The sequence below is a fragment of the Clarias gariepinus genome, chromosome 7 (genome assembly GCF_024256425.1).
Source record: "Clarias gariepinus isolate MV-2021 ecotype Netherlands chromosome 7, CGAR_prim_01v2, whole genome shotgun sequence".
Lineage (NCBI taxonomy): Eukaryota > Metazoa > Chordata > Actinopteri > Siluriformes > Clariidae > Clarias > Clarias gariepinus.
In genome coordinates, this window is record NC_071106.1 from 934,340 (window position 1) to 945,823 (window position 11,484).

At 41.1% G+C, this 11,484-nt stretch overlaps 1 protein-coding gene across 2 annotated transcripts; it reads left to right on the plus strand.

The window, feature by feature from the left end:
- The first annotated feature begins 3,224 nt into the window (after positions 1-3,224).
- On the plus strand, positions 3,225-8,125 carry mibp2 (muscle-specific beta 1 integrin binding protein 2). Of its 2 annotated transcripts, XM_053499957.1 has the most exons (8): positions 3,225-3,477; positions 4,904-4,994; positions 5,717-5,765; positions 5,921-6,104; positions 7,357-7,428; positions 7,512-7,618; positions 7,731-7,815; positions 7,891-8,125. In XM_053499957.1, exons 1-8 carry the CDS (start codon positions 3,452-3,454, stop codon positions 7,907-7,909), a joined length of 633 nt encoding a protein of 210 aa, XP_053355932.1. In that variant the 5' UTR covers positions 3,225-3,451; the 3' UTR covers positions 7,910-8,125. The 2 variants fall into 2 exon arrangements, with proteins under 2 accessions (XP_053355932.1, XP_053355933.1); XM_053499958.1 differs by lacking the exons at positions 3,225-3,477; positions 5,717-5,765.
- Positions 8,126-11,484: the final 3,359 nt, after the last annotated feature.

Sequence of the window (11,484 nt, forward strand, 5' to 3'; positions counted from 1 at the left end):
GATCCGCCACGCCTACTTCGATCAAAGGATGCAGGCTGCTTATCAGTACCGCGTATTATGAAAAATACAGCAGGGGGCGGAGCTTTTTCTTACAAAGCCCCAAAATTATGGAATAGTCTTCCAAATAGTGTTCGGGACTCAGACACAGTCTCAGTGTTTAAGTCCAGGCTAAAAACCTATTTATTTAGCCAAGCATTTTTATAAATAGATTTGCCATAGGTAAAGGAGCAGATCTGGGGGACTTATGGACGTAGAGTATTATGGTGAACTGGTATGTTTGGATGCTGTCTTCCTCACTCTCATTGATCACTCAGGTTTGTTGACGGTGAGGTGATTGGTCCCAGTTCCCCCTCATGTCTTTGTTTCCTTCCGGCTCTCCCTTTTAGTTATGATGTCATACAGTAGTTAGTTCTGCCTACTCTAAGTTCTAAGTATGAGTTATATGTGCTATAAATAAGACTAGTTGATTGGACCATACTGATGTACTGTTAAGTCCAATGATTTGGTATATTATAAAATAATACAAATAATATTTAAAGCAAAATCCAAATTATTCCCAGATTCTGTGCAAAACCTTTTATATTAAAGAGGAGTAAATATGATCTTAGAGACTCTTGTACATTTCTTGTACAAAAAGCTGAAAAAGTGATTATAATTAAAAAATATTTCTATTTTTGCTGTTAAACTTTGAAATAATACTAAAATAAATGTAAAATTGTGTAAGTCATTCAAGTTCTATTTAAAGGTTACAAATGTGTATGAATATTTCTTTTGTCTTTTATATTTTCTTCACGTTTGTATTTTTAGTTGATTTATTGAGGGGAGTTAGATTTGTTGATATTGTGCAACATGTTCTAACTGAAAAAATTAATAAAACGACAAAAAAAACATGGTCATGCTATCTGATGTCCTTTAGCAGGATGGATGATCTCAGGGAGTTTTTCCCTCAGCACCATCACCGGCTTAATCATTAGGGACAATCTGCTAGTTTTAGTCTATACTATTTTCTAGTACTGTACATGTTCTATCTTATTGCCATAAATTCTTCATTCCGTGAAGCTGTTTTACATGAGTACTGTTAAAAGCATTATATGTAAAGAATTTAACTTAATTAAATAGAGACAGAAAGAGAGAAAGGGACACAACTTTATCTTTGCTCGAGATTATGTATTAATACTCTGGTTATGTCCGGCGATTAACAGTAGTGACTGACGACTTGAACATTGTTTAGGTCCTGAAATGAATGAGAGATAACGAATCAAACTCGTTTATCAATTAAATTCAAGAAAATTTTGAATATATGTAAATATCTAGCTACACTTTCACACTTAGCTATGCAGATAGTTTGTTGAAATCGATCACTTGGTGCAACTGCTCATTTTTATTTATTATTTTAATTGTTTTGCCTTCTGGACGCCAACACGATTGGCAGCCCATCCAGTAGCTCCGTCTGCATGTCTTTTTATTTCTTTTGGTTTATATAGATTGTTTTTACTTTTTTCTTATTCCTAAGTTTTTAATCTGGAGTTTCATTCAGGATCTATCTATCTATCTATCTATCTATCTATCTATCTATCTATCTAAACACAACGACAATGAACTAGCTAGCACATCTTTGGGAAATAAGTGAAACCTCAAGCGGCCATGTTTGCTTGGATTATTTGAGTGTGGATGAAAGCTGTGGTGATTTCACGCCGTATTATCTTACTAGCTGTATTGTTTATTCTTCTTGTTTTGCGACGGTTGGCATCCAATAAGTTGCAATACTGCCACCTTTTGGTCTTGATCTCCCTTATCTTCCTGTTAATTTAAACCCTCTTTTATCAAATACGTTCTTGGTTTTTCTTTTTCTCTATTTTATAATATACATTTCCCCGTTTCTCAACCTTTCCAAGCTCCCAATGCTACTTCCTCTTTGTTCTTCTTCCCTATCTTGGTGATGTCACAGTTTCTAGCCATGATGCTCTTCACCAGGAGGTTTGAAACACTAACACTTCAACAAATTTTAACATTTAAGTAATTTAATCCTGTGATTATTATTATATTATTTTTTTTATTATATGTTAGAAAAGCTAACTTTTGTTTTTAAATGTAGATTTGGTCATTATTTAACTAACAAATTGTATTGTTGTTTTTGTTTCTTGACATTAAAAACCCATAATATCAAAACTAGTTTTAAACATTAGATGCTAAAATAATAATAATTATTACATTTAATTAAATTCTATAAAATAAAATATGTTGAGTAAACATACAAATTAGACATGAATAACATGCATTGTTGTTGTTAGTAGACATCACTAAAATATGTAATGATTGCTTTAGTTAATTACCAATAATGATGGATAATAGTCCTGTAAAATAAAACATAATGATAAACATAGTTTTACTAAATTTTGATTGAAAAAATAATATAAGGTGCATGTTAATACATAATCTACAGCGGACCCTCAGCAAACGAATGCTTTCCATTGTGAATTTCTGCCCTAAGAATTGAAATTTTGCAAGAAATTTGCATCAGCATACAAACAAACGAATCGTAACAAATGTTGAATGGTGCGGAAGTTGGATGCTTATGTACGGAAGCCATTCAAAACTTTTTTGCATTAGTGGGAATCTACGTGAAACAAGTTTACGAATATATTTTTCCACTTTAGTGGGTTACAAGAATGTTATGAAGGACCAGTCAGGGGAGCTCAGTGGTTACGATGTTCACACGTGCCGTTATTAAAGAAAAGCAGCCTCCTTTCAGGAAAAATCATAAATTAAGGTTAAGAAAGGTTTAATTTCTGTTTATTTGTTATTTTTACTTATTTGACTTCGTATATGTATATGTATATGTATGTACAATATAATTATAGTGTTGGTAATATTTTTGGGTGGCTGGAACGAATTATCTGCATTTCCATTATACCCTGTGGGAAATTCTCTATCGCAATAAACCTTAAGACCAGATTAAATTGCTGTGGTCCAGAGGTTCCTGTGTGTCAATGAATAAAAACAAAAACAACACGAGCTATAAATAATGACTTTTTCTTTCTGTCCTGTTTGTGTTTTCGTCTCACAGCAGCCCAGGGTTAGGAGGGGGGGAGGGGGAGGGCGGGGCGTTGCGGCTGTAGGGCGGGGCTTAGCGGGAAGCCCTCTGATTGGTGGGCCACACTGCGTCCGTTGTTTAAATAGCCAATCAGGGGGTGCTGAGGAGAGTAGAACAGCGCGTGATCGAGCCCTGGCCTTCCTCTTGACGGAAGCTCGCGGAGGAGCAGCAGCGCGCGTGCCGTCACCGACTTTCACCGACCCCAGCATGGAGGACTCGAGTAGCTGACGTTTGGCCTTTCTGTACAACCCAAGAATTACCGCCTCTTTTTGTTTTCACCTCGCCACCGACGGTACCGTTTATTAACAAAAAAAAAATAAAAAGCCGCCATTTTTAATTGAAACATCTGAAAGAAACATGAAGTTCATCATCGGTATCGGAGGGTGAGTGAGAGCGCGAGAGAGAGAGGGCGCGAGAGAGAGAGGGCGCGTGCGCAGGCCGCGTGCTTCCGGGTTTGTGTCGCGTGGCCGCGCAACGTTGCCGCCTTTTATACAGAAATAAACGTATTAATGTGTGATTGTAACATGTTTACATCAGTGTTATTGTTCATTTAAATAGTGATATTTTCAAAAGGTGCGTTTGTTTGTAAATTATCATCATTTAAACATAAATCTTTATTCATCCATGAGGTTCACACAGCGTGGGCGGAACAATCAGTTACAGTAATTATATAATAATAATAATAATATAACTATACTGTAATAATAATAATACTGTAATAACAGAGAATACACACACACACATATAACTGATGAGGTTATATATATTATATATTTGTATTTGTGGTTCATTAGATGGATTTGTTGTTAAATCACTTATCTAAATGTTTTATATTATATCTATTATTAATCTAACGGTCCTGACTGGTTTATTACACTGCTGCTGTTTAATGAGGACATTTAGCTTCAGAGTCAGAAACAGATTGTGTGAGGGAGTGAGAGTGTGTGAGGGAGTGAGAGTGTGTGTGTGTGTGTGTGTGTGTGTGTGAGAGGGAGTGAGTGTGTGTGTGTGTGTGAGGGAGTGAGTGTGTGTGTGTGTGTGAGGGAGTGAGAGTGTGTGTGTGTGTGAGGGAGTGAGTGTGTGTGTGTGTGAGGGAGTGAGTGTGTGTGTGTGTGTGTGTGTGAGGGAGTGAGTGTGTGTGTGTGTGAGGGAGTGAGAGTGTGTGTGTGAGTGAGTGAGTGTGTGTGTGTGTGAGGGAGTGAGAGTGTGTGTGTGTGAGGGAGTGAGAGTGTGTGTGAGAGGGAGTGAGAGTGTGTGTGTGTGTGTGAGAGGGAGTGAGTGTGTGTGTGTGTGTGAGGGAGTGAGTGTGTGTGTGTGTGTAGGGAGTGAGTGTGTGTGTGTGTGTGTGTGTGTGAGGGAGTGAGTGTGTGTGTGTGTGAGGGAGTGAGTGTGTGTGTGTGTGAGGGAGTGAGAGTGTGTGTGTGTGTGAGGGAGTGAGAGTGTGTGTGTGTGTGAGGGAGTGAGAGTGTGTGTGTGTGTGAGGGAGTGAGAGTGTGTGTGTGTGTGAGGGAGTGAGAGTGTGTGTGTGTGTGAGGGAGTGAGAGTGTGTGTGTGTGTGAGGGAGTGAGAGTGTGTGTGTGTAGGGAGTGTGTGTGTGTGTGTGAGAGTGAGTGAGAGTGTGTGTGTGAGAGGGAGTGAGAGTGTGTGTGTGAGAGGGAGTGAGAGTGTGTGAGAGTGTGTGTGTGTGAGGGAGTGAGAGTGTGTGAGAGTGTGTGTGTGTGTTTTTATGTGAAAATGTGTGTGTGTGTGTTTTTATGTGAAAATGTGTGTGTGTGTGTGTTAATAAACGTTGTTGTTCTGGGTTGTCAGGGTGACTAACGGGGGTAAAACCACCCTGACTGAGCGTCTGTGCCGCGTCCTGCCCAACTGCTGCGTGGTTCATCAAGACGACTTCTTCAAGGTCAGGATCACTTTTATTACAAACTACACCTGATATTATTATATACACACACACACACACACACGTATGTATCAGATAAATGTATATTACACGATGTTTACGTTGTAGTGAGATGGTGACTCTGTTAGACAGTTGCTGTCTGACAGAAAACCTCGTGACTTTGTCTCCGCCTCGTCGGTGGTGATCGGCTCCTCGGAGACACGTTATGATCTTATTGGCTGTAAAATTGTCATCAAATCTCTCCAAACCAAAGAAGATGAATTTTCCACTCAGATGCAGATTTAAAGTCGTCCCGTAAATCGACCTGGTTTGGTTCTGTGTCCTGATTTGGAAATCATTTTTAAAGCAGATGACTTTTATTCCAAGTCACAAGGCTTTCTAATGACCATGAGCAGCTTGAGATTATTATTTTAGAGTTCAGGATTGGTGTGTGTGTGTGTGTGGGAGTAACAGAAGCTTCTGTACAATAAATATAATACAGTAATGTAGGAATAAGAGGGAAGTTGAAGGTTAGAGCGTGTGTGTGTGTGTGAGCTCCACTTCCTGTGTGTAAATTTTAGCCAGCTGGGATCTTATCTATATTTAGCATTAGCAGGGTGTGTATTTTAAGGGGTGGGTGTGTGTGCATGTGTGTGTTGGAGTGTTTAGATGTTAACACAAAGCTAAGCTAAAGCCAAATCCGACCGGTTCAGCCTCGCTGAATGTACACGCGTGTGTTTCAGCCCCAGGATGAGATCGAGGTCGGGGAGGATGGCTTTAAGCAGTATGATGGTAAGCGCTTTGTGTGTGTGTGTGTGTGTGAGGTGAAGGCGCTTTGATTTATGAATGGAGTGTGTGTGTTTTCTTAATTGAGAAACCTCATGGACCAAGTGCAGTCCTGCCATTTCATTGGCTTTTTCCGTGTGTGCGTGTGTGTGTGTGTGTAGTCATCACAGCTTTGGACATGGACGCCATGATGAGCACCATCTACGCCTGGCAGGAGAACCCGGTGAAGTTTGAACGCTCTCACGGTGTGGAGAGCACGCGGGATCGCGAGATCCTTCCTCGTTCCGGAGAGGACGAGAGCGTGCACATCCTCATCGTGGAAGGGTTTCTGCTCTACACCTACCGGTACACACGCTCGCACACACACACACACACACACACACACATATACACATGTATACACATCATATAACGTCATGATCACTGACCGGTGAGGTGAAGAACAGTTAACTTTCTTGTTACTATGGCAACTGGAAGTGGGTGGGGTTAATCAGACAGCAGGTGAACATTTTGTTCCTGAAGTTAATGTATTGGAAGCCGAGTGACTTTGACAAGGATGACATTGTGACGTCTAGACAACTGGTTCTGCAGCTGTTGTGGGATGTTCATGGTCTGCTCAGATCTGCATGGACCTACCAAAAGAGCTCCAAGGAAGGAAAACCCGGTGACGTGTCTGTGGTCTGATCTAATAGAAGAGCTGCAGTAGCTCGAACTGCTGAATAAATCAATGCTGACTTTGATAAAAATGAGTCGGAACACACAGTGTGTTGCAGTTTGCTGCGTATGGAGCTGCGTAACTGCAGACCAGTCAGGCTGCTCATGCTGATCCTTCACCAAAATCTTCTACAATGGACACGTCAGCATCAGAACTGGACCTCAGATCAATGGGAGAAGGTGGCCTGGTCTGAGGATCATGTTTTCAGGATGCTCTATGGGTAGAAAGCGAGTAAACTGAGGTAGTGAGACGCTATGGAGGATGTTCTCCCTTAGAACCCTGAGCTTCAGCCATTTCTGAGCACTGACACGAGTGGCAGCCCGTTCAGTATCTGGAATTTCCTTTAGGATGAATAAAGTATCCGTCTATCTACTCCGACACGTCCCACCCACATAAAACCTGTTACAGACAGAGTTACACCCCTCCGTAGAGACGGTGTCCCTGACACACTGCACACACACTGTTCGTTCGAGGAACACATGAGTTGGAGGTTTTGACTTCACGTCCAACTTGTCCAGGTCTCAATCAAATCGAGTGTCTGAGGGACGTGCTGGAGACAGACACAAGTATGGTCCATGGAGGCCTGTCCTCACACTCTTACAGGACTTAAAGGAGCTGCTGCTGACAGCTTGGTGCCAGATACCACATACACACACATACACACCTTCAGACGTCTAGTGTCCAGGCCATGATGGGTCATTAGACACAAGGGGGCGCTACACAATATTGATGAGTGTGTAAACAGGGGGTCAATGTTCTCAATTGGAACCATTTCTGTAACGTTTAACGCCTGGTGTAACAGTTTCATATTGATAACACTGTTATCTTAATTTTTATTTAATGATTAAAAAACCTTGTTTTTATTTATTTTTTCCCTATCAGGCCCCTGATCGAGGTGTTTGATCAACGGTTGTTTATTTCCATCCCGTATGAAGAATGCAAAAAGAGGAGGTGGTGAGTATCAGCGTCTGAGTGTGTGTTTGATTGGACTGTCTGATCTGATCAGTCCAAAACATCTCGTGTGTGTGTGTGTTTAGCTCAAGGAACTACGTCGTGCCGGACCCCCCGGGTCTGTTCGATGGTCATGTCTGGCCGATGTACGTCAAACACAAGGACCTAATGGAGGACATGGGAGTGGATGTCGGTAAGTGTGTGTGTGTTACTGGTGTTTAACACGTTTAAAACTTTTATCACTAACTGTTTTTGATTTTCTGAAATTCAGTCAATCTTTCCTAAACGTTTTTTTTGTTTTACAGAACAACTGGACGGAACCCTGTCGAAGGAGCAGCTGTATAACACCGTGTACGGAGACGTCATCAACAACATCCAGGACCGAATGAGGTGAGTTCCGTCTCCCTGCAGCACTCAGCATTATTCTCCTGTAGATGATGGCTAAAGTGTGTGTGTGTTTTGCAGGATTGCCGATCAGCACTAAATCGCAGACGGAGGAATACAAAGTCATCTCTGCCGCAGAAGCGCGCGTGTACGCGTGTGTGTAAGGTCTCAGACTGGCTCTGCTTTGACTGTTACCTGCTTTAGCTTTTTTATACCTGTGTATTTCCTCCATATTTATTTGCTGTAATAACAAACCGAGCTCCTGTTAGAAACTCTAAAGAGTTAAACACTCCGTAATAAAGATGTCACTCCTGCACCTCTGTGTGTGTGTGTGTCCTGGTTTTTCTCCAACGGCTCGACCACGAGTGTTTTATTCCTCTGACACCACAGCAATTTACAGCTTCATTACACACACACCCCATTTTATCTGATCATATTTAGGTGTCAGTGAAGTAAAGTGAGTCCTCGTCTCTCTAGTGTTACAGCTACACACACTCGTCCCCTCACCCCCCCCCCCTGAAGTTAATAAGAGATAAGGATGGCGGTGTGTCATGTGACTGAGAGCATAAACTCCTCTGACTGTTACACAGCGCTCACACTGGAGACTCCTTACACAGAAAATATAAATCTGCCCTAATGACAGATCAGCTCTGTTCTAGAGAATGAATCAGTTCCTTTAAATAGTCTTGAAAGTAAAAGCCAGTGTGTCTGAGACACAGCACCAGGTCACAAGTCTTTACAAGTATAGAACCCTTTATCTTCTTAAGAGTTCAGGTGTGACATTAATATGACGATCCAGAGGTTCATTAAGTGTTAAACGCAGCTGAATTAAACCAAGCTGACAAAATAGTTGATGTGCACTAAGACGACGTGCATTCTCTATAAAGGGTTCGAACGCGAGAACTATAACTTTGGAATCCTCTTTGTTGTAGTTGATCATGTCTCACTGGGCTGAAGAATCTTCATGGAGGCGACACTATTGATAAGAGTGATGTGGACAGATGGATAAAGAGGTTTAAAGGAAAAACTAAACAAGCAGTGAAGACAGACGGGGATTTTTATACAGGATTCGAGACTCGGGTTCAAGGACGGTGCAAACGCGCGGCTTGTGATGGAGACGCTGTTGAGTCGTACAGAGGAGGAGTCACACCACTAATGTACAGTCTGAATCACCTGCAGCAGTTCATAAAACGTTTGCGCAGGCCTCGTATTAAAGTGTTATAATACTGTAATATAACCCCCTGTACACTACCACTCAAAAGCTTGGGATCCCTTACACTCTTCTACATTCTACAACAACACTGGGGATTCAAAACTATCAAATAACACACATGGAATCAGGTAATTACGTAACAACATTAACAGTCAGCTGTTATTTTAAGACATGGGAATCTCACAAGAACAGTATCGTGTGGAGTGTGTGTGTAAAACCCATCAAGCTCCATGATGATGAAACATTCCCAGGAGAACAAGACCCAAACTGGAGAAGTTCATTTAGAGTCACCAGCCTCAGATCCTGAACTTTTAAACGGTCGTGTAGATGATACACAAATCGTCCTCAAGCACATCAACCATTATGTCTTATAAATCTGATCAGTTTACTTCAATACTATAGTTAAGGCCACTTTTGTAATGAATAATTAATGCATGTAGTTTATTGTTTACAGTTATTCTTATTCATATTTACTTTAATTTACTTTAATCAAATGTTTATGCAAAAATGACATGAAACAAACCAGTGACCCCAGTGCTGTAACTGGTCCCAGTTAGCACTCCTTCCCTTATTAAACCCAACATTTAAACCTGGAGCGTAAGGTTTAATATCAAATGTTCTCTCTTGTGTGAGACGAGTACAGATGATGTAAGTGATAACATACTGAAGGATAAGTTACAGAAATAGAACTGCATTTAAAGTCAGTAACATTAATATGGGTGTGTTATTATCACCATTTTCCTACGATGGTCCTCAGTATAAAGTTCTGCTCCATTATCATCACTGACACAGAACTCTTTCAAGGAAAAACTCCTCAGGTCCAGAACTCTGGAAAATAAAGACAGGAGAGGAACTCGGCCGCTCCCGAGAACTAATAACCATGTGGAAATTAAAGGAAAGCATGATCGGGACACAGGAATGTAAGGATGAAGGAAAATAAAGAAGATTTCAAATCTAGAAACAGAGTCACTGGAGCAGCAGTGGAACGGAGAGACAAAAGAGGACTAATGAAGCGTCAGGACACCGGGAGAGGGACAGGAGACTTAGGCTGGTTAAACTCGGGACAGATGAAATTAAAGAATAAAGCCAAGCATCTGTAACCTGGAGACATGGAGCATGAGGACGAAACAAACAAAGGATCTGCAGACGGAAAAGTAGACGATTCATTTAAACACACACACACACACACACACACACAAACATGGAGTGGAGAAAAACTCAGGGCAGGAAATAACAACTGTACACATGAGGAAGAACTGAACGTGTATTTAAAACTATAAGTCTATAAGAACGTGATGAACAGAACAGCATTTACACCTCCACAAGTCCCGGTTTGACTTGAACGCCCTCTTGACTTGAAGTGATCCGTTGCACGTTTTTATCACATAAACCTCTAGTATTTACAAAAATATGATTATATCTGAAATCTCAGCTTTTTTTCTTGTTGTGTTCTTTGTCCTGCTTACACAGAATCTGTGTGTGTGTGTGTGTGTGTGTGTGTGTGTAATGTTTTTTTAAAAAACAAAAACTAATTTTATTCCAAAATGCAACTTTTTAGGAACACTGTAAATAAACAGACAAGGTCATGAACCTAAAGCAGTTCACAGTGTTTACAGGAAAACACACAGACACACACACACACACACACACAGACACACACACCTGTGAGAATGTGTTTGTATGTTTAGCACAAAGGTGGCAACTGCACTGGAGTGTGATTGTCGTACAGGACGCTGACTTTCTAGCCTTGTTACAGCATTAGCACTGTCCACCACACACACACACACACACACACACAGAGTTGAGAGAGTGTAGTGCAGGCTGTCCTAAAAAAAAAACTAAAACAGAAAAGTCTCCTGGAAAATTTTGAACATGCATATTTTGTTTTGCTGCATCACTACTGTAGCCATTTGGCCTTTACCAAGGAAAACACACCCAACTCTCCCCCCTCCCTTCACCCCCACATGACCCCCCCCACACACACACAGAATTACACACAGAGAACAATGCACTTTATAAATGAACAGTTGTGTGTTCTTGAGTGTGTATCTCTTCTTCCAATGGCGCAGACACGACTAAACTTCAACACACACTCTGATAATGTGTGTGTGCGTGTGCGTGTGTGTGTGTGTGTGAGACTATCTGTGTCCTTGTGTGTGTTTTGTTGTCACCTAAAGCTCCCAGTGAAGGTTTATTTGGACTCTGTGGTGTGATTAGTGCTGATGGAGACTGACCCGATATCCCACTGAATACAAACACCAGACTGGTAGAAGGTTACTGAGGTCTAAACACGTCTCTGCTGCGTTCCTCTCACGTGAGAACGATGCAAGTGTGAGAACAATGCGAGTTTCTCCTAAATTTTCCCATTAAGAGCCTTTTTCAATTCATTTCAGTTTAGTTTTATATTTTTTGCACCTTTAACAATGAACACTGGCACAAAGCAGCGTTGGGAGAATCCAGGT